General features: G+C 44.3%; 1 protein-coding gene across 5 annotated transcripts in view; it reads left to right on the plus strand.

The window, feature by feature from the left end:
* Positions 1-23,479, plus strand: part of ARHGEF12 (Rho guanine nucleotide exchange factor 12) — an 81,271-nt gene that overhangs the window by 28,651 nt on the left and 29,141 nt on the right. For 3 of the 5 annotated variants that reach the window (XM_054086869.1, XM_054086870.1, XM_054086871.1), the window contains exons 2-12: positions 6,350-6,373; positions 7,088-7,176; positions 15,999-16,097; positions 16,567-16,616; positions 17,534-17,591; positions 18,300-18,478; positions 19,076-19,153; positions 19,838-19,957; positions 20,569-20,703; positions 22,481-22,552; positions 22,899-22,991. In XM_054086869.1, coding sequence (XP_053942844.1) covers positions 6,350-6,373; positions 7,088-7,176; positions 15,999-16,097; positions 16,567-16,616; positions 17,534-17,591; positions 18,300-18,478; positions 19,076-19,153; positions 19,838-19,957; positions 20,569-20,703; positions 22,481-22,552; positions 22,899-22,991 — 997 coding nt within the window. Of the gene's footprint in view, positions 1-6,349; positions 6,374-7,087; positions 7,177-8,750; positions 8,808-15,998; positions 16,098-16,566; positions 16,617-17,533; positions 17,592-18,299; positions 18,479-19,075; positions 19,154-19,837; positions 19,958-20,568; positions 20,704-22,480; positions 22,553-22,898; positions 22,992-23,479 lie in introns of all 5 variants that reach the window. The other 2 variants (XM_054086867.1, XM_054086868.1) reach the window with 1 other exon arrangement.

Here is a 23,479-nt window from a genome sequence, read left to right on the forward strand (position 1 = left end):
GCCAGGCTTGCTCCGAAAGCTGCCAGTAATCCAAAGCGAATAATGCCACAAGCGATTCTTCCATGAGTCATTGCGTCAGCTGTGGTTGCTGCCTTGGACTCCTACAAAAATAACATGGAAAATTTTATTACCGGGCTCGGTTTCTCTTCCTTGTGCACTTGCTCCAAGATCTGTCCACAGGCTTTGACAGCTCCCACGACTCCGTGCCATTCGGGCCCCTGCCTCAGCATGGCTGTTCCTCTGCACCTCATGTTCACAATGTTGTCATCACTGTGCAGCGAGGTTTTTTGAGGAAGAAAGCCCTGTGGTTTCCTGAGCTTTTGTACTTTGATATGGGGAAGAAATGGCAATGCATAGAGCTGCTGTTTTAGTGGGTTAGATGGGTAAGTAGCCGGGATGTGCTGGAAGGGGGCTGTCCGCAGAGTAGCTGCTGTGGTCACAGCTGCAGTTTGTGGGCAGCGCAGCAAAATGGCAGACTCCGGTCTGTGTTTTTTCCTGGTTCCTAACAGTTGCCCACTTGCTACATCCATTTTTCTCTCCATCTGCCTGTCATTTGCTACCTCATCAGCTCCTTTTGCTCTTCCACTGTCCCGTACAGAGCACGTCTGCCCCTCTTTATGGTGACAGAGGACTGCCTTTGGCTCCGGGTTAAAGACACTCGTACTGCTTTTGTTCAGATTGTGTCAACGCTCTCCTGTGATATCTTTCTTGGGGCTTTTAAGCCTTGCAGAAGTAATGGCTGCCCCATCCCTAGAGGAGGTGTTCCAGGCCAGGTTGGATGGGGCTTGGAGCACCCTGATCCAGTGGGAGGTGTCCCTGCCCATGGCAGTGGGGTTGGAACTGGATGAGCTTTAAGGTTCCCTTCCAGCCCAAACCATTCTATGATTCATGCATCTGGAAACCAGGAAAAAAAAAATGACTTTTTTGTTTGTTTCTCTCCTTCTCTTTCAAGATGAAATTCTGGGAAGTATGTGCAGAATGGCATTTAAGACATCCGTGCTTACGGTGCTTCCAAGGCACTTCCAAAACCTGCTCCATTTAGGCAGAAGATGTAGCCTTTCTCTGACTGCTGGCAGTGCAGGTCAGGTCAGGGTGTTGAAGCTGGAGCTCAGCAGGTACTGGGGGAGCTGGATGCACCCAAAATAGCTCTGAAATCACTCAGTGTTTTTTACCTGTCACCCCAGAACAGACTTCGGTTCTTCCGGTTGCAGGGATCTGTTTGGGTACACATGACCAGGAGGACAGTACAATCCAGGTCAGCCTTCCCAAAGTGTAGCTGCCCATTAGACAACTCGTTTTGTCACCACAATCCATGGGGATGATCCTGGCCCAAGACTCTCATTGACTGATTCAATAGCCGTGGCTTGGGGTTTTTACTCAGGGCAGATCAGACTTGGGGTTAGCCTTTGGTTTTCCTCTTAGTTTTCTAAGTGGGTGAACCTGCAATACTCCTCATTTCTCCTGGTTTTGAAGTGGTTGGGTATTTTTGCTGCCTTTTTTTCATATTCAGAATTCTGTAAGAGGGTTCATCTGTAACGGCAACATCTTATTTAAATGAAAGTAATAAAGCTATGAAGAAGCTTCTACTGCAACTGTTCATCTCCTAATTAAAGATCAGTTCTGTCAAGCAAGCAGTTTTTGGCTGTTCTCTTTTGTACGGGTTTCACAATGTTTCTTACTCATCTCGGCACAAGTTGTAGTAATTTATACTTGCATCGGGCAAACACACACAAGCTTAACTTCAGGCATGTGAGTAGCCCTGCTGAAGTAAATGGAACTAAAGTTAGGCACATGAACAAATGTTTCCAAGGTTGGGGCCCTTGTCTGAATGTAAATATTTTTGTCTTTGATCAGTTTTTGAGATAGCAAATACTTGAATTCTGTTAATATTTTAGTATGGGAGGGGAAAAAAAAAACCTCAACATGGTTATCTGAATGCTGTGCTATTTCTAGTCAGATATATTTTCAACCTCCTGGGCTAGAATGGAATGCTTTGTACTGTTGGAAGCTGGGAATCCTTCCTTGCTCTGGTGTGTTTGGACTCATTAGGTCTTAAAACTCTCTTTTTCTGTCTTGGTCTCAAGATGGTTATGAGGTGCTAGTCCAGTACTGGGTGGTGCTTGCATGTGAGCTGACTTGGAGAAGGATAATCCACAGTGTTACTGGTTATAGGTGTATTTCTCTTACTTGGCCTTATGGTAAATAGCTTTTCCTAACACAGCATGACTAACAAGACATACTTCTAGTAATTTGATGCATTTAAATTGTTTACATTATGTGACCCAGTATTTTAAAAACAAAATGTGACTTGGCTTTTAATTGTTCCTGGCATTCCGGAGAGTAGAACAACTCGTTTGGAAATGTGCTGATGTTCATCAGTTATCAGGCAAAAGTCTACAGGTTTTTATCGTGTAGCCTAAACTTGCCAGCAAGATTGGGAATTAGGTCTCCAGCTGTTAACCGCACCCTGCTGTGCCTTCGGCTTGCATGGTGCTTACACAGGTAGGTGAAATAAATAAGATTTATATGTGATGTATAGCGATGGGTGCTGTAATGCAGCGAGAGGAATGTCAGCGCTGCTATCAGGCTTAATGCTGATCCAAAGTGAAGAGAAGTTGCACTGGAATAGGATAGACTCATGGGAGCTCTTCAGTTATGTTCCATTGCTCCACTTCCCACTGTAGCATGCTGGTGGCGGTGTTTGGGAAGTGAGGAACGCAGTCAGCAAAGCGAGAAGTGCCAGGGATGTTAAATCACGGCTGTAGTCTCAGCCGTTTCCTCCATCCCTGATTTGTGTGATTTCATAACTTGGTGGCCTGGAATGAAGGGAGGTTTTTTGAGGAGCTTCACCTCCAGCCTTGTTGAACCAAGCCCATTCCCATCCTAGTTTTCCTCGGTACCCCTGCAGTAAAGGTGGTTCGGAAGAGGACCAGGAGATCCCTCGCTGCCTTGAGTGGACATGCAGTGTTGTAACCGAGAGCCTTTGCTGTGATGGTGACCTGCTGCCTGTCCCTCCCTCCTCTCTTTGGAGAAGAAACACAGGAAGCTGGCAGGTGGCCAAGGGGCTCCAGAGCTTCCCAGAGCCATTCCAGGCGTGCTCCGCAGCCGTGGACTCAGTGGAGGGGGGTGGAGCCCAACGGGAGTGAGCGCTGTGCTTGCGTCATCCTAGGCTTGGGCTCCGGGGTCTCTTCCCACGGATGCCAGCATCAGTGTGGTGGGATTCTTCAGAGCCAGATGGCTCCTTGTGAACCCTGAGCGTTTGTATGGAAATACTGTACCTAGAACTGTTGATAGTTACACCTCAGACTTTGGAGCTGGGAGCTTTGGTCTCTCACTCAAAGGGACTTCTGTGCTCACCACTAATGCCAGAGCACAGAAAAAATGCTGAAGATTTCACTGTTATCTTATAACAGGGTCATAAAGAGAAAGAGAACTTCAGGGTTCTCTTTCTAAATAATTAATGTCAATGGCCAACATTGAATAAGTAAGAAAAGTTTTACTAAACTTTCTAGACCTCTGAAATAGGGCATTTGTACTTCATCCCGAACTGGAAAGGAGTAACTCTGAATGGAAAATAAAGAACAGAACCAATCACAACAGTACAGCAGTGAGCTGATATCATTTTGTTCATGAATGGTTTCCTTGGCTCCAGGAGTTGTGGGTTCCTGGTAAGAAACATTCTAGGATGAAATTTTTCACTTAGGTGCTTTGTAGAAATCCTAAAATCATGGAGTGGTTTGGGTTGGAAGGGACCTCAAAGCCCATCCAGTCCCACCTCCTGCCATGGGCAGGGACACCTCCCACTGGATCAGGGGCTCCAAGCCCCATCCAACCTGGCCTGGAACCCCTCCAGGGATGGGGCTTTTCAAGGCCAGGTTGGATGAGGCTTTGAGCCTCATATATATTTGTTCCTAGTGTTATGGGGGTGGTTATACAGCTAAAAAGCTCAAGCGCATTAGATAAAAAAGGTGGTGTAATTAATCTCGAGCATCCCCCTCTGGAGGGGAGGATAAGATTGTCTTTCTGTGGATTCTGTGATCTCCTTTTCTGTTTTTGAATCAAACACTTAATTACAACTGCGTCTGTTTCCCTTGCAGTGTTCAGCAGGGTCGGATTGGCCTGAGGTGATGTTTGTTTTCTCTGCTTCAGGATTCGTGTTGCCCATTTTGCACAAAGGACTTGTAGGCTGGCGGGATTCCTAGGTGGGAGGGCTGGGTGATGGGGAGAGCTCGCTTTTGCAGGTAGGACAGAATGAGGAGCAGCTTGATGAGGTCTATGTTTCCTGCTTGAATTGGAGTGGATTTTCAAGACTTCTGAAATGAAAACAGTGCTTTTGGGGGAGAGCACTACCACTTCTGGTGGAGTCTGTATGCAACATTTTTCTTCAGTTAATTAACTTCTGTGCTGCTTTACCCATGGGTTCCTAAGGCTTGTGCCCTGCCCATCCCCTTAATCTTGAAGCCACTGTTGTATTTCCACTAAATCGGATGCTTTTACTTAAACGTGGCAAATGTCTTGATGTGTATAATTATTTTCAGAAATAGACCACATTTTAATTTCCCTTGCCTCATGTGTCATCGGCTGTTCGTTCCAGAGCTACCATGTTAGCGTGTGCTTGCACAGAGGACTGGCGTGGTGAGCTGGGCAGCGTGTTGGGTGTAGGCACGCTTAATCGAATACTTGGAATTCAAAGAGAGGGATTAAGCCGAATCCTTCTGCTGTCTATGCAGTTATGTGTTTCAGGTAATGGGGAGTTACTGCAGCTCTAACACCATGCTATTTCTGCCTGGGCCGCTCTGTGTGTCGTTATCGAGGAGCAGAGAATAGGTGACAAGGTGGCCCTCCTTTGGAGAAAGGAGCTTCAAATGAAACGGGTGCATTTTGGCAGTCGTCTTGGCGGTGCTCAAGGAGTCTTTGTTGTAAACGCTCAGAAGTGCTTTTGGGGAATGGTTTGATTCTGCGTCCTGGACGGATTTGGTTGGATGGGGCCATCGCTCAGATCGGTTGGGTCTGAGTTTGGAGGCGGAGTCCTTAGGAGTCCCATCTCCTGCCCTGGTGCTGCCTTTCTCTAATGCAGATTTACCCTGCGGCTATTGATCTTCACCAAATAGGTCTGCTTAAACTAAGCTAAGTTAATTAATTAATTGATTAAAAAACGTTCAGTCATTTAATGCCCTGTTAACTTTAGTGGTGTTATATTTCTTTTTACTTGAATCTCTTCCCTGCCTCCCTCTAACCCTCACCCCATTACTTCTTGGAAAACCTGTATAAATGGGAGAAACTGAATGCAATAAGGATAACTGTTATGTCTAAAGGGGGAAATTATCACCTATCATAAACGTAGGTGTCTTCATTTAGAATAGAAGGTGCCTTAAGCCGTCTGTTCTTATATGTACACACACAGCTATAAATGTGTTGCTTTCTAGACTAAGGATCTAAAACCACTTAACAAGTAGGAATGGAGCGAAACTTCTGAAAAGTTCTGAGGAAAAAAATTAGTTCTGCTTTATGAAATTAGAAGTTGGTGGCGTACGCCTTGCTCTGTCATTTTTGGCAGTAATTCAAGGAAAAGAATCCCAGTTTCATGTGTCCGACAGCATTTCCTTACTTAAAAAATGCGTATATGCATCTTCCCTTTAACTGTGGGTTTGGGTTGCCTGGGTTACCTGTGTATCCCAGTAATATATGGAATAGTTAATGTAATTTCAACTTGCATTTACTCTGTTGTGCTTGTCTGAAAGATGGCGATTTCATACAGTTCCATGATCTAGTGGGATGTCCCTGCCCATGGCAGGGGGTTGGAACTAGATGATCTTTAAGGTCCCTTCCAACGCAAACCATTCTATGAAAACATTCAGCCATCTGGCTAGGAGGAGACACCAGCATGAGCTCCTGTATTACTGGGTGCCACAGGACCCATCAAGGAGGGAGATAATGGGAATGTCTCAGCTACAGGAGACTTTTCGGTTACTTCATTAGGTGCCAGGTACATCAGTAGGACAAAGAAATCAACCTCCATCAGTTTTTAGTGTATGGAACTGGTTGTTATGAGAGGAGGATGATCCATGAGCTGCTACACCAAGAAAGGCCTGGGTTTGAGAGCACAAGTTCTGCTTCTGTTCTTAGTACTCTTTGAAACCTTAAGCATGTTTGACAGTAGTTCTTTACCTATTGAATCAACTGTAAATGGACTAATTATTGGCTGAAGTAGAGAACAAAAAAGACTTGTTCTCTTGTGAAAGCATTAGAGAAGTGTAAAATAACTGTTTGTATTTAAGCATTAGCATTGATGTTATAATATCGAGGAATAGTAGAAGTTCACTAAACTTATGTTCTTTCTTCTTTTCAGGTTTCCTCTCAAAAAACCGACAAGGTGAGTTGCTGAAGCTTGTTTATCTGCATTGCAAATTGCAATATAGCATTTTTGAAGAAGGAAAAAAAAACTGAGTACAGCCGCAGACAGCAATAGCCATTACAGCTGGGAGGAAAACAATATCCAGATCAGGATAAGGTGCCAAAAATATAGGTAGTGGTGTCCTTAAAGTGCATGGTGTTGTGTTACTGTTTGCATTTGTTAGGTGCCCTGGTGGGTCACCTTACCTGACATTTGAGATGCCCAGAGACAGTGACACCATGTTGGTGTATGCTGTGCAGACGCTTCACTCCAGGGGCTTGTTCTAAATCTTTAATTCTTGCGTACACAGATATTTAAGGTTTGGGAGAGGCTTTAGAGTTAAGATTTTTGGGAGGTTTTTCAGTTTAATGTCACTTAAATTTATTTTGGTTTTAAAATAAACCATGACCTGGTGTTGAATGATAAAGACAACGCACTGACTGTTACTAATTTCAAAGGTTAACGAGACTGTTTGTAGAACCTTGGATACGCTCCCAAAGATGCTGAGAGAGATCATTTTTCCACTTGAATTCAGTCTGGGAGTAAATTTTTTAGGTGAACTTAATGCAGACGTGTTTATCTAAATTCCTTGTTAGCAAACAGAAGTAGCTAAGGTTATTTCCGAGCACTTTGCCAGTGAGGCAGTGCCTTGGTGGGACGGCAGTCAGGATCCTCTGCTTTGCTTTGACGCAGACATGGCAGCATTCTGAGCAGAGAGTCTCCAGCTGACAAGAAGCAGAAGGTCGAGCGCTGCAGCAGTACCCACGACTTTGACCCGACAGGTAAGGTCCTCAGACTTCACAGGTGAAAATCCGCAATTGGAAAAGTACTGGGAATTGGAACAAAAATTGTTTTAATATGTTAACAAATCAGGCTTTCAGAGTTGTTCTGTGATTGCAAATCCTTTTTGAAGCACTGACATGAATATGGGTTTGCTTTTAAACATGCTCATCTACAGAGCAGCTGTTAATTGTGCGAGAATGAACCTAGATTAATGGTATCAGTGCATAATTATAACTAGTTCCTTGTTCAGCAAAGTCACTCTGAAATTTCAGTTTGCAAATACTTTAATTAGTTGTGAGCTTTCTCTTTGGTTGTTGTAGTCAAGTGTGAAATTGGAGCTATTCTAGGCTTGACTGCGGCTGGTGTTCCTTGTTGGAGGGGTGCTTTTTGAGCCTTAGTAGATTTTGATCCATCTCTGTCACTCATAAAGTGAATTTGGACTTTCAAGCATGATATATTTTAAGATAAACGTCTATTTTTAAAGGATGAACTATGCTATTTTTTAACCTTCCAGAAGGTTAAATCTGGGTCAGCTTGGTTAGCGCGTCCAGTGCTGTCTTGGAAATGAGGATTCATGCAGGCATTCTTCATTCTCTCTCTGAAACACTAACCCAGCGACTGCTGTGTATGCTCATGAAATGCATGACAGGCTCTCGCCTCAGCCTCTTGGCCCCACGCAATGTGCGTTTTTCATGTCTGTGCATTCTGCTGTTCAATCCAGGCTTTCCCCTGGGGCTTGTGGAAGAGATGAGAGCTGAATGTAAAGGCGGTAGAACTTGTAGAATGTGTTTTTGCACCAGACTTTTGAAGCTGATGCTTATAAACCATCCTTTTCATTAATGCTTTCTGCCACCAGCTGCATGACTGGGAGTGCACAAAATAAATTGAAATGGGCTTTTAATGTCTGTTTAAAAGAAGTCTGATAAAGGAGAAAGTCTGAATCGGTGCTTGTCTTTCCCTTTTTCCTTGGAAAGAGGTAGCATCAAATTAGTTCAGGTTGGGGTGGGTCGGGGAGGTCTCAGGCTGTGAACCTGGTATGTAGAAGGATTTGTTATCTTCAGAAGCGAACTTCAGGGATCCTCTAACCTTGATTTGATGAAAATCGTTCCAATTTTGAGAGCTGTTATCTGGCTCCACTGCCGCGATCCTTTGATATGGTCTGAGAGATGAACTCTGTACTGCAGCCTTCATGAAATCCCTCTCTTTTTAAGGGCTGGTTCAGAATGCTGAACTGCTACGTGTATGGCAATTACTCACTCTGGAGATAAGTGTTCCCAGAGTTTCTATGCTTGGACCGTTTTTATCCAGAACACTTTCTGTAGTTCATTGCAGAGAACTCCTCTTATCGTGTCTCAGATTCTGTAACAGATTCTTTGTGGTGTGACCTGTGTCTTCATGCTCGTATTATTCACTCCTTATTCCAAGTGTTTCACCTATGTTTTGTTCACATCTTATTTGTGTTTTGCACGATTTAACCTAATAAATCTGTGTTTTTCATGAAGTTTTTTTTTTTCTCATGTTTGGTCTCCATATTTGCTATATCTCTCTCTCCTTTTCTCCTGCTCTCGTGCAGATAGCTCCTCCAAGAAGACAAAGTCTAGTTCAGAGGAGAGTAGATCCGAGACGTATGGTAAGCTAAAGCAGCTGCTGCGGCCTCACCTCTGCAGTCTGCTCCGTGCTTTCTGTCTGTGCACCTGAGGCTTTTATCCCTTACGTGAATCCGCATGGTTGGCTCTGCAGCAGGGAGTGGGAAACCGGGTTTAAATGTCGCTATCAGCTTGTAGTTTTTGTAGTGGCTGGAAACTAACCTGTACCTGGGTACTTAACCGTACCCATATCTGTCACCCGGATTCTCCTGTTATCTGTCAATACCTGGGAAAACATGCAAGCTCTCCTCTTCCGGGAAACCTTGTGCCAATGGGTCTTCTCGACGTTGTAGGAGGACACGGCTCATGCAGTGTTTGTGGTTGTAGGAAAGCCTGTGTCTCGCTCTTAACTGTGGAGGTTAAACTGGATGAGCTGGCAATTTATCTCTTTGCATTATTTGTGGGGGATCCCACATCCGTTTGTTTTCATGTGTCACTGAAGTGGAGAAATGTGTCTGTAGATAACGTAAAAAATATAAAAATATATGTATTCTTGTGAAAAATATAAGAATATGACCTTCATGATTCTTTGTTCCAAAGAGAGAATAACTTCTGTGCTGCATACCCTGTGAGGGGCTTTTGGACAGATGCAGTGACTCTTCCAATATCATCTTTATCATCCCACTAAAATAAAACTGCCAGGTGCTAATGGCTGTGATCCAACTTAATAAACCACCTATGGAATACAGAACAATGAAGTCATAGCTCTGGTTGTAAGGAACATTTAAAAAATGAAAGAAATTCCACACACACACCCTAAACCCAAAACCCACCAACCCCGAAGAGTTCCTTCTAAATCAACATAAACATGTTAGCAAACTTTGGTGCAGTTTGGGATTGTGTGATCTGATCCTGCTGTGAAAATGAGATAAAGGAGCTCTCTTAATAGTCCCTGGGATTTTGAATCATATGCTTTGCTTTTTAATACAGTCGTGTTCCTCAGGGTGTGAGACTGTTCCCAGAAACTGTAAACGGGTTTGGAGAGTGCCTTGATTTGCCTTGGGAGAGCCGGGGAGCCTGGCTTTGGGAGAGCCGGGGAGCCTGGCTTTGGGGGGAGCCGGGGAGCCTGGCTTAGGGAGAGCCGGGGAGCCTGGCTTTAGGAAGAGCCGGGGACCCTGGCTTTGGGGAGAGCTGGCTTGCTGCACGTTGGATGTCTTCCTCCCATGCTCAGAGGGAACAAACAGGGAAATGGCCTGCTTGAAAAGCAGGTGTTTTGGGGTGATGCTTCTTGTGCTGAAGCCTTGACCAGTCCTTCCCCTTGCTGCACGATCAGAACAACTGCATCCCTACACCCTGGTCCCACAGTAATTTTTCCCCTATTGCTGCTTGCTTGTGATGTACTGGAGGTGCTGTCAAACTACCGTAGGTTAATTACAGGAAACATTTGGTATGCTCCGTGGAATGTGTCTGTGTTTATACTGCTCCCGCAGTCTGTACAGTGTCCTGGTTTTTCATGTATGGCAGAAAGCAGCCTGACTTCCTAACATAAGCCTTTACTTCCCCCAAAGCTTCCTGCAGATGCTCGATCCGCGTCCAGTATCTCTGGGAGCAGTTTCCACTCATCCTTCCTTTCCAGTGGCCTTTGCTGTGTTGGAACTTGCCCTGCCTTTTGTCTCTACCCTCTGCTTTTCCCAGGTTCTGTGGTATGCGTGGAGAAATCTGCTGTTTGCTTTGAATGGGACCAAACTATGTAAAAACCTACCAGCAGAAATACCGCACTGATATTTTCCTCGCTGGTGACTGGATGTTGGCTGGCTCGCTCTGGAAAGGGAATAATAGGAAAGTCTTGAATGACAACAGGAAAAGGAGGTGTGGCTTTTGTGTCTGTGTTTGCTCTTGGCTCTTGAAATTCTTAATTAAGGAGCCAGAGACCAGAATTTCTGGAAGCCTCTGAGTGGCTTGAGGGTGGCAGAGCGGGGAGGCGGGGAAATTGTGCTGGTCTACAGAAATTGGTTCATAGTGTCACAAAGCTCAGAGTGCAATATTTTCTTCCGTACGTCCAACCATGTCATATCTGTGTATGCAACAAAATGTAGATGATCAGGAGAGACTTTGAGTGCAATGTGAGATGTGCGGTAATTTACTAATTAGTGCCATAACCCCCACAAAACTTGATACCTATTTCTTAAAGTAGAATTTTTGTCTGTTAAATGAACTTGAAATTAGCTTTCAGGGTGGTAGGTGAGATAACAATTCATTTCCCTTTTCTCCATCACTTAGTTGCTCTCCAAAGACATCTCCTTTTTATTTAGTAACCATCAGGTTTTGGGCCACGTCTACCCCAGCCCACTCTTTCATGTATTTTCTCCAACTTTGGGGCAGATTTTTAAATTTTTTGTTCTGAAACCCCAACTTTTAACCCTGTTGAGATGTTTTTTTAAATCAAACTTACTCTTCCTCTTTTGTTTCTTGCCCTTCTTGTCAACCTTGTGCCTTTGTGTTGTGGTCACCATTTATCCAGGCTCTTGGAAGCCCCTCATCCCTTACAAAAGCCGGGAACAGCGAGTGCGAGGGGCACTCGAGCGCAGGGCTGGCTGTGTCATTGCCATGGGAGCAGATAGTCCTGTTTATCAGGGGTGAAATCCATGGTGGTTTTTTCCCTAGACAGGATACCAAGCCTTGTTTTACTAACAGTGCTCAGTGCTGTTATTCTCAGATTTATCAGGACACTGCACTGGTGTCAAACAGTACAGTTTTTGCTCTGACCTCACATGACGTCTCTTTCCAGGCTGGTGGAACAACCTGAAGAACACTGCTCATGTGGCATTTGCTTTGAAAATCTCGGGGATGATAACTAGAGCCAAGTGAAATTCAGAATTTTATGCCATGAGAAATTTTCTTTATAAAAGCTGATAGTTTAAATTATTTTGTGGAGCAGGGTTTCTGAAAGTGCTTTGTGGAAATAAAGCTTCCCGATGAAGTGAAACATTTGGACATTCCCAAACCTCCAAGGAGTTTGTTGTTGTCTATTGGATGATTCATTTCAAATCACTGCATTAAATTGCATTTTCCCGTTGCGACCTCCTGCCTCCAGGGAGGTTGCGGTTCACGAGTCTCCTCCCGTACCATGTCCCACACAGTTTGATCAGAGGAAGAGCTATGTCCTGTCATGGGAGATGTAATTCATGTCTCCATTCTCCTTAGCCAGTCAGGTTTTTAGAACGAACCCCTGCTCTGTTTGTTCTGCCCTGCTAGGGAAATGAAATTCCCTATTTTGAATAACTTCCAAGTATTTAGGATGTGGAGAAGAGAAGAAGGTAAATGATCTCTTTACCAGAGAAGCTCTCGGACAACTGAAATGTATCTGGCAAGACTGCTGGAGACAATTGTTTTTACCATAGTGTGTCCATGACCTTGAGAAGCTCGGACTTTATGCTTCCGTGTTATCCAAAAGGCACACTTGTAAGGGGGCTGGAGAGCTGAGCCATGGTGTCGCAGAGGGAATGGTGCCACCTACTGAAGAGCCGATCGTCTTTTCTTGCAATTTCTCTTTTCTGGGACTGGTGATTTCTAACTGCTTTCATTTTTAATCTTAAACCTCTTCAATTACAGCACACAGCTGCTTTACGATAGGCTTGAGGCTACACCAGGGAGTTTTGGGAATTTTAATGTACCTGAGGATGAAAAAGGATGTTTAAGGTTATTTTTTCTTCCACAATATTTTATGAATCCACTCAAGATATAGAATTATAGAATAGTTTGGGTTGGAAGGGATCTCAAAGCCCACCCCATTCCAGGAAACCTGGAGCCCAGGGGTTCTGGGAGCAGCTGAGGGACCTGGGGCTGTTTAGTCTGGGGAAGAAGAGGCTGAGGGGAGACCTCTTCACTCTCTGCAGGTCCTGGAAAGGAGGTTGTGCTGAGGTGAGTGCTGGTCTTTTCTCACAAGTGACAAGCGGTAGGATGAGAGGAAGTGGCCTCAACTTGCACTAGGGACAGTTTAGGTTGGATATTAGGAAAAATTACTTCATTGAAAGGGTTGTGAAGCGTTGGCAGAGGCTGCCCAAGGGTGGTGGTGGAGTCGCCATCTCTGGAGGGATTTAAAAGACACGGAGATGTGGTGCTTAGGAATGTAGTTTAGTGGTGGACTTGGCAGTGTTGGGTTTATATTTGGATTCGATGAGCTTAAAGGTCTTTTCCAACCTGAACAATTCTATGGTTTAATTAAAGTAGGCGAAGCTGTTACTCCTTTTGTTAGTGGTTTAACGTCAGAGTTCCTGTATGTCCATCCAATATCCAGGCGTGACAGTAACAGCGTAGATTGCGTGTCATTGGGCTCACAGTGGTTTGTGGCTTTCCTTCCATTCCAGAGTGTCTGATGAGGTGTTCAAGGTACAAGATGGGGTTAGGAAAACATCATGCTCTGGTCTTAAAATTGCACCACTAAGCAGATTTCAAATTGAATGTATTTTACCTAAAGAACAGAAGCAAACAAATGACTGATTTGGGGGATTCTTTGCTGATTTTTCCTCAGAGAGAGTGAGGAGGGTTGAGAGCACTTGAAGGTTGTTCTTTTTAGGCTGTCTGGTTCAGACCATGAGTGCTCTCAGAGGAGATCTGGTTCTGCAGATAATAAAGGGTGGTGTCTTCGGAAAACTTTCGGATAACTTCATTAAAATCACTGTAGTGCTGTTGTGTATCTATATCAAGTTAGTCTACCTAGACCTCGTTCCAGCCTTTTATATTGTGTTAGGAGAAGAGTTAAGTGCCTGCTTCTTGTCTGAAGGGACCAAGCAATTATGGACTAATTTGGGTTAAAGTTATTCTAATTTCAGTTGCCACCACATTCTAAAATGGAAAGGTAGTCGTGGGTGAAATTGAGACTTGTGTTGTGAAACAGTTTAACTTTATTATCCTCATAACTTAAATTGTGCTCTGAAAGGTCAGTTTGTGATGCATCTCCTACCGCATTGCCACTCTTTGGCATCAGGTTCATTCAAGGAGCAAGCTTATCAGTAGATCCAAGGGATATTGGCTCTGGAAAAGAAAGAAATTCAGTGGAAGAGCAATGAGTACTCAGGGCTCTGCTGTGCCTTTAACAAGGACAGTTCTTGTGAGTCAATAGATTAGTTAGTGCCTTACTCATAAAACCTGTATGGCTGGCAGCAGGGCTTAAAACGAGCTGTTTTTATGAAATAGCATGCGTTTTCTTTCCCACACCCCACCCCGGGGCATCATTCTTGTGAAGTGAGACTTAAAGAAGCTTGGTCGTATAGAAAAATGGGAGGTACAAAAGGGAGAGGCTGTTCTTTCACTTAACCATAGAAAGAGGGTGTGAAAGCTGGTGGTTTGTTTTCCTCTTGTCTGCTTTCACCTTGCATCCACTCCATCATCTCGCCACAGGTCGCTGTGTGTCGCATAGTTTGCTTCAACTGTGTCGGCAGAAGGAGAGTACCAGGATATGATACTGTGACCAGAGTGCTGCCGAAGTGCTGGAATGCAACCTTTTCCACTCCTCCCACACCCACTTCCATATATGCCACACTTGAGGAGAACAGGGCTGACTGGGCGAGACCATGTTTTCTCTTAAGGCTCCTCATTTCCATTAGGAGCAGCTCCAGAGAAGTGAAAGGAGCCGTAGCAGTGCGAGAATAATTTAAGACGTGGGTATGACTCCACACTCTGTTCCAATGCATTCCTTAAAAATGATTCCAGAAAAGACAGTCTTGCTGGGACAGCATCTTTACAATTCCCTTTCCTCCCTCCGTACGTTCCTCTCTCTGTACTTTCCTCCCACCATACTTTCCTCCCTCCGTACTGCTGCAATTTTAATGTCTGATTGTGGAGAACTCCCAGTTCTTTCTTGGGATGCTCGTGTAGGAATTTTGCCTGATGAGGCTTTGTTGAGGATTGGGAGAGGCTGCCCAGGGAGGTGGTTGAGTCACCATCCCTGGAGGTGTTTAAAAGACAAGTAGATGTCGTATTTGGTGACATGGTCTAATGGTGGACTTAGGAGAGCTGGATCGATGGTTGGACTTGAAGATCTTAAAGGTCTTTTCCAACTGAAACCATTCTGTGAAATGAAGCAGCAGAGCAAGTTGTTAGAAACAGGGGTGATGTTTAGTAGCTGGTAGTTTCAGCTGTGTAAATAAAAGAACATCCATGAAGCAGCTTTTCAAGATGAGGACTCCATTGTGGGCTTTTTGCAGATGCTCCTAGGAAAATGCTCTGCGATGAATATACCAGGATTGTTGCTTAGTTTTAGGTTGGTTTTCCCTTATTTCCTTTTAAGGTGAACAACTGTCGTATGCAACATTTCACCTTTTCAAAATGCGGCACCTCCTAAGTGCATTTATCTCCACAGAACCATTTATGTTCACATAATTTCCAACCTAGTGATTGTATGATTCTGTGAGGACATGGTTTAGTGGCAGATAGGAATGGTTGGACTCAATAACCTAAGAGGTCTTTTTCAACCTAGTGATTCTATAATAATGGGTAATCCCAACACCGGGAAACAAATCAAGTTGTCTTTGATGCCACACAGCAAGTGAAAGGAGGAGCAGAGTCACACTCGCATCTCCTGGGATTCTGGCCCTGTAATGGTCAGCATGGTTCTGGTTCCCGAAGTCTCAGTCCATGTAGTGGGTGTAGCTCATACTTCTTTACTGTTGCCTTTCTGGTTCTGTGCGATACTCTCATCTGGGACAGAAGATCCCCTGAAATGAGATTTTGGCTGAGAACTGGTGGAACTTTTCTGGATCCATAGATCTGTTTCAGTCCAACTTGCTGATGTCCAAGAGATTTGTGACATATTTTCAGAGTAGATTGTAAAAGTTGGAGTGTTTTGATGGTGACAGCCCTCTGCCGTATTTTAAAGAACTGTTAATACAGACAAGGGGAAATTGTGCTCATCGATTTGTGTACGTAGCTGGCTATTCTTTACAAGCTGCTTTTCCCTCAAGTTGCGTCTGATGTGCCAGCGCTGTCTGCATCTCTCTTGTGTATCTCTCATGTAACTGAAGCAATAACATTGACCTCTCCTGACATCCCTATCTGTTTCTGGCCTGATGCCCTGTTTCTGTCTCTCCTATATTTTCCCCCCTGTTGTGTTGCACCAGTTTCTTTCAGTGCTCTGTGATTATCTAGGAGGATAAGGTTTTGGACTGATGCCTAGCTTGTGTCTCTTTGTATCTCTCTCCTCTTTCTTCTGCCCTTTCCCCACCTTTCTTATACAGGTCTTGTTCAACGATGTGTTGTTATCCAACGGGATGAAAACGGATTTGGGCTGACAGTTAGCGGAGACAATCCAGTCTTCGTGCAGTCCGTCAAAGAAGGTAGGTGGACTTGCTTGATGCGCCGGCCAGAGAGCAGCCTAAAGGTTTTTCATGTGAACCAAAGAAACGTGCATGAGCTGGAGGAGAGGGAAAACCCCAAATGCCTTCCTCACGGGTGGGATGGCTGTAGCTCCAGAATAGATGTGCAAGGACAAAGCGTGTTACACTGTTGGGGGGCAGTGAGTTGCCTCCTTAGTGTCTGATGTATTTGGAAATGACCACTTGCATCTGAGAGGAAGGAAATGACTCCTTGAAACGTAGTGGGATTGCGGCTTGGTGTATCCACTGCAAAATAAGAACAGAACTGCTCCAGTCTGGATACTGGTAGATTTTAATTTGTTAGAAAGAGAGAAAGCTTGGATTGGGTGAGTGTGAGAAGTAGCTTTGCACGCAACTACAGAAGTGCTGAAACTGTTTGCTTTGAATAGTTCTGTTGAAATCGGAAGTAAATGGTTTCTTGCCTTTCTAGATGGAGCAGCAATGCGGGCTGGAGTGCAAACAGGTGATAGAATTATCAAGGTAAGGGCATTCAAGTCATTGGAGAAATGGATCCCTTGTATTACATGAGCTTTTTCCCTGAAAGAATGCCATTGATATGTCTGCTGTGGGGTTTGCATTTACCTATGAGGTAAAATGAACTCCGTTTCTGTGTTCTGGGAATACCAGAACTGTAACCACTGAGAGCCCGCTGCTGAGTGTTAGTTTTGTCGTGGAGATCATTCTCATTTCAGAACTTCATGGAGCAGTTCAGCATCCTACAAGGTTGAGGTGTCACACATACAGTAAAGCCAGAAGTAGCAGGGGAGAGAAGGAACAGACATTCATTAGTAAATGAGTAGTAATAATTAGTAAATAAATAGTCACCTTGGATTATTGCTTTTCCCCTAACTGCCCCCAGATCAGTGTTCTCTTTTAATCCCAAACAACAAGAAATCAAGTCAGTAACTAAAAAAAACCCGTCTAAACTATTGCTACAATAGGCTTTGTATTTAAGGCTTTGAGCAACCTGATCCAGTGGGAGGTGTCCCATGGCAGGGGGGTGGGACTGGGTGATTTTTAGGGTCCCTTCCAACCCAAACCATTCTAAGATTCTGCAAAATAATAGTTCTGATACAGCAGCTGCTGACACAGAGCTGGGATTTCAACCAGGCATTTAAATTGATGAATTAAATAAGCTACACTGTTTTTTTTCCTGCCCAGAGGTGGATTGTTCGGGCTTTTTTTGTTTGAGCGCTTGTTTTCTCTGATATGTGTGTTTAGTTTTCTTTGAAAGATAAACTGTTTCTCTGTTAGTGTCTTGAAAGACATAGTAATGGAGATGGGGGGGGAAGAAAACGTTGCTCCTCATTCTATGTGCGTATTGTGTAGTCTGTGAGTACCTTGGTTGGAAATCAGTAGCTAAGTGCTGTTAACTTTCTCTTCCTCCTTACCCCCAGGTGAATGGCACTCTGGTAACACACTCAAACCATTTGGAGGTGGTAAAGCTGATCAAGTGTAAGTAAAGGCAGGTGGTTGCTATTTTGGTCACTGTGCTCTTATAAAGCAGGAAAGGCAGAATTTTAAAGCACCCGTGGCCAGTTCAGCTCTCAAGGGGCAAAGCTGAAGTCTAACCATGCCGAGAGATAAACAGAGTGGATGAAATAGTGAAGTGAAACTGACATCTCAAACTTGAGCTGATAGATCCTTCTGCAGTTTCTCCTTAGCTTGCTGTTCAAAGTTACCATCAAACCTTGCATACACATCTTCCTATCTTTTGATTCCACCTTAAATACCAGAGCCATTCAGGCACTCTTAATGTAGATTACTCTGGGATGCTTGCAAAGTACTGGCATTGCTAAAGGAAGTGTTTCTTGGTTGATTTTCTTGTACAGTGAGGAAGGTGGTAGTGGTTCCTTCCACCCTTGCAGGGTTTATTTTGTGGCATGAGCGTGTGGATACTGTAAATGTTACCTGAGAGACTAGAAATTGGATTGTGTGTTTTCATGAAGGATGATTATCATGAAGGTTTTTGGATTATCTGAAAATTAAGCAGAGATCTCTAAAACAGAGCTGACAGTGCTCTCAGGTTCTCTGCTTTGAAGAATCTAAGGGGTGAAGAACAGTCTGAGTTTTGTCTCCAGAGTGAAATGGCAACCAGAGAAACAGCAACCGTAGAAGTCTGCAAGCGCATCTGAACTGTGAATTGTTCTTCTCTCCCTGCAGCGGGTTCCTATGTAGCTCTAACTGTTCAGGGGCGCCCGCCGGGGTCGCCCCAGATTCCATTAGCTGATTCAGAAGTGGATCTGGCAGCGTTCGGGCATATGTCTCCCATCATGACATCTCCCCATTCGCCTGGCACATCGGGAAACGCAGAAAGGATCACTAGCCCAGTGCTTATGGGGGTAAGATTTAAAGCTCTCTTTCCAAAGAACCAGCATAGCAGGAGAAGAAGAAGAAATGTAGTTCTGTATTTCTTTTCTTGAATTGTTTTTTTTGCTTCTTGCACAAATCACAAATGGGATTTGGAATATTTATCCTGCCACCCAGTGGGCATTTAATCACATGAGGGAAAAAGTTAGAATATCGAGTCCTGTCTGAGATAACACAGATCATGTTGAGGCGTTATTCACAGGTTGTCTTTGAGATACACTGGAATTTGTGTGAATTGAGTTTATAGCTTGTCTGGTCCAAGCCAGTTGTGCTGTAACTTCTTAAAAGAAGTGGATTGTAAGGTGTGCAGACATGTGGCAAAGAAGAGCAGGGAAAGCAAATGAGCAAATGCTTCTGATCGCTCTTTTTTTTTTCTTTCATGTTGATAGCTATGTTCAACAGTAGGAAAGAATGAGTAGGATAGGATTTAGTAACTTGAATTGCTTCTTATAGGGTTTTTCAGAGCCCGTGTTTAGGAAGTAGATAAAAAGTGGGCATATCCAGTTTCCTTATCTCTCTTCCTAGCTCCACCAAAATCCCCTGAACCTTAATTTCTCTGTGTTTTCCAGGAGGAGAATAATATTGTCCACAACCAGAAGGTGGAGATTCTGAGAAAGATGCTACAGAAAGAGCAGGAACGGCTGCAGGTAGTGGAGTTGCATGAGTTGGAAAGGGGTGGAGGGAAGTGGGATGCAAATACAAGGATTGGCTGTTGACTCACTACTTAGTAGCATCTTCCACAGTCCCTCACATAGCTCGTGTTTCAGCTCAGCTGTTCTAGGTACTGGCCTAACACCAGAGATCTCACCGCTCTTACTGAGCAGCTCTTGAATTTTTAATCCCCGGCTTAGAAAAAAATTGTGGAAGCTTTCTTAAGTGGAAAAGTACACACAGGGTGGGGAGGCCCAGGTGGCGGCTGCCCCACCCCTGGAGGGGTTCCAGGCCAGGTTGGATGGGGCTTGGAGCCCCTGATCCAGTGGGAGATGTCCCTGCCCATGGCAGGGGGTGGGGCTGGAAGGGCTTTGAGGTCCCTTCCAACCCAAACCATTCTATGATTCTACGATATCTGTGCATCTGATCTAATCCTTGGGCAAGTGGGCATCTTTGACTTTTCCAGAGAGATTTACTGAAATCTCTGGAAAGCTGTTATTTACATGTGGCCCAGGAGAGAGAAGAGAACTGTCAGATGAACATTCTGTAGCATCTGCTTGGTAGGTGTGCAGGTGTGCTGTTTATTATTTAAAATGTGTAAATTGAATGAAGACTAATTGTAGTTCTAAGCTTTGCTATTGAGGAGATACTGAGTGGAAACTCATAACATTATTTTTCAGTCTCTGCAAGAAGAGTATAGCCGGTCAGCCACCACGAGACTGCTGAAGGAGATACAGGAAACGAAGAAGCACATTCCGCAGCTGCAGGAGCAGTTGTCCAAAGCCACAGGCTGCACTCAGGTAACAGCATGTGTCAGGCCTCTCTGTAGTGTGTTCCGGCTGAGGATTCTTGGGGGATGATGGGGTTCTGGGCAAGCAGGAGTTCCTTGCCACGCTCTTCTGTGCTTGTACAGTCAAGTTGCACCCTCTAGGGTTGAGACTTGTAATCAGGCCTGCAGAGGCTGTCAGGCAACGCAGTGCAGTGTCAGTGCTTGAAGTAGACTTTACGGAGGACTTTAAAATCATCAAAAAAACTGCTTTTAAAACAATAACTGCAGACTGTGATGTGTTCATTAGTATCTCTGTAAATGTGACTTAAACCTGTGAAGTCATTATTACAGTGGAGAACAAATAGCTGGAAGCTTAAAACAGTTTTGCTTTTGGTTTTGAAAAATAAAAGTAGGTGGTATTATTTTTCCCCTTTTCCTTCTGCCTATAACGTTCAGGCTTGAAAACTTGGTATGATTTTCTGATGTCTTCTCTTCGGAAAGCACTGCAGCCTTTTCTGGATACGTGAAGGAAGTTTTATAAAGTGAACTAACTGGTTTTTGAAACAGCTGATGTTTAACGATTGTCTCTTCAATTACTGGATTTGCTCTGTGCTGTCTCCCAACTCCCTTTTATCTTTTTAGGATGGAGTCTTATCCTCCAGGTCTGTTACGGAGTCGCTGCAGATCAGTGAAGTGGAGGCAGAGAGCAGGGATTGTGAGAACAAACTGGATTACAGTAGCGACAGCCCTTCCCGACCAAACAGCGACATTGCTGATGTGAGTCTGGAACAGCTCCATCACATTGGTTCTCTGCCTTTTGGATTTGGTTTTCTTGTGCAGATTCTTTAGGTTTACGTTGTCCTGTGTATCACACACACCCTCTGTCTCAGGAATGCTGTGTATCACTGTGTGCTGAGAACAGGCTTCTTGGTACACACCATAAGTATTTTCCTGAGGAAGCACGCAGTATTGATCTGCATGAGGGACTGGGAAGGAAATAGTGTGAGGTTTGGGTTTTTATCCAGGATTAGATTTTCCTGGCACAATCCCTGTAACCAGACAAAGAAAGAAGAATGCCAACATCTTTCTCAGAACTCAGAGTTGCCAATTAGAGCATCATTTAAGAATATGGTAATGTTTCAATTGCGGTAGCTGTGACTCATCCAGTCAGTGGGCAGGTTGCCATCAAAGTGGGGAAGAGCCTTACTTCTACCAAATAAGCTTCAATTATTGCCAATAGTAACGGCTGTTAGTCTGTTCACTCATTAGTTATCAATCTCTGTGCTCATATGGAGTGTCTTAGCATCTAATCCTTAATTAAGTCACTGTCTGATTAATTGAGAGGAATTTAGACTCTGTACTTAGGGTTTGTTGTTAACTTAAGGATGGAGGAGCTGAATTTGTACTAGCAGTTGGAAGTGAAAGGAAGGTGGGTCGGGTATTCCTCCCAAATGTGAACATTCATGACTTGATTTTGAAACATTCCTCCTCTGACTCCAAATCTGCCAAGATATCACTCATGTTTGTATATAATAAATGCAGAACAAAATTCATAGCTATCTTCTGGAAAAACTTAATCCTGTCATTATTGAGGGTGGTATTTGATTACTGGAGGTACTTGGCACATCAAACTTAGAAGCTTTTCAGTCCAAAGTGACCCTGAGGAACTTGAGGCAATAGAACTTAAGGAACTGGAGGCAATAGAAACCTTTTGAAGTTTTACACGAAGTCCAGAGTTCTACAGCCAGGGTGAAATAACTCTGTGCACCAATACAGGCTAGAAACCAACCGGCTGAGTAGCAGCCTGGCTGAGAGGAGCTGGGTGTTACTGTGGACTCGCCAGAGCTGAGCCAGCAGCGCACAGGTTGTGTAGATAAAGCCCAGTGTCTACTGGGCTACAGAGGAGTGAGGATTGCCAGGAGGTGGAGGGAAGTTGCTGGCCCCTTCAGCTGGGTGCTGGTAAGGCTACACCTGGAAAACTGAGACCATTTCTGGGAGCCTCTCTTCAGAGGGGATGTTGAGAAAAGGACCTGGTTCAAGAGCTGGCAACATCATAAAATGGTTTGGATTGGAGGGGACCTCAAAACCCATCTGGTCCCATGCCCCCTGCTTGGATCAGGGGCTCCAAGCCCCCTCCATCCTGGCCTGGAACCCCTCCAGGGGTGGGGCAGCCACCACTGCTCTGGGCAACCTGGGCCAGGGCCTCCCCACCCTCATCGTGAAAATGAATGCTACATAAACTGTCAGAAGTGATGGAGATAGCAAAGAGAAAGCTATGGACGGATGCACTAGCAGATGTTACAGCTCAGCTGTGTTCACCCGTCACAAGCTTTCCTACCAGAACTGATGCTGCAGTTGGTTATTTAGGGGTTTTTTACTAACTGTGCATGTAGGTCACGGATCTCAGTTTGGCTCTTCCCACCTCAGCTGTTCGACAGTTCAAGTCTGTGAGAAAGGAGAAGTTTTGGCTGTTGTGGCTGAAAAACTTGCTGTGCAGTTCTCCTTTTTCTGGATTTGCTGGTACTCACCAGGACTGAACTTCCTTCTTTCCCAGAGTCCTCGCAGTGGGTTGAAGGAGCGGATTTATCTGGATGAGAGCCCAGAAAAGACTGAGATTCAAGATGCTGTGAGTACAAACCATAAAGTGTCACAACAGCATCTCCTGTAATAAGCTTAGTAAAATCTTGCTGGTTTTCTTCTGCTTTTTAGGTGGAGCATGCATGAACTTTGCTTTAGAAAATAAAATGCAATTAAAGTTGTGTAGGGAAAGTTAATTAGCTAAGTAAGTGTTTACAGAGCTTAAGAGCAGACCCATTTAGAGATGAGAAGTGTGTAATCAGCAGTAAAACAGCTGGACCTAAAATAGGTAGAGTGGTTGGACGTATATTATTGCTTGAGTCCATCAGTAAATTAAACAGTCTTCTTCCTTCCACTCCCTACCCTTCTCTTCCCTCGCTCTTGACTCACCGCAGGATTCCCAGTCCATTGTTGGAAGTCCTTTATCCCGAGTGGGGCCTCAGATCATTGGAGCCGAGGATGACGACTTTGACACTGAACAGGAGCAGGTGGGAATGACTTTTAGCCTCAGCCACCCCTTTTTCCGCTCGACCAAAACTCTTCCTCTGTGCCTAAACTGCAAGTGCTCCGTGACTGTTTTTTATTGAGCAGTTCTGCTGTGTTGAATTAAGAGTTAGAGAGTGTGATTTCTGTTGCAGTGGATCTTGCCAGATAAAAGCATTTAGGGGGTTTATGACAACATGCCAGCTTTGATTCTTTCTGTTACTCTCTATTCCTTCTCATAACCTCAAGCTTTCTAGAAAGTAATTTGCCCTATTTGATTTTCTTTTTTACTTTCTGTTAAGTTCTGGTACTGTGGCTTTTGTCACATATATTCTGAGTAATTTTAGCTGCCCTCTGCTCTGAATTATATTTCATTTTATTGTACTCGGTGTTCAGGTGGATATTTAGAAGGAGCGTTCCTGTTGTAAGCTCTTCCTGGGATGTTAGAATGGCATTGCAAAAGTTCTGGAGTTGATCAGGTTTTATTTTAATG

Source organism: Cuculus canorus, chromosome 23 (assembly GCF_017976375.1).
Source record: "Cuculus canorus isolate bCucCan1 chromosome 23, bCucCan1.pri, whole genome shotgun sequence".
NCBI lineage: Eukaryota > Metazoa > Chordata > Aves > Cuculiformes > Cuculidae > Cuculus > Cuculus canorus.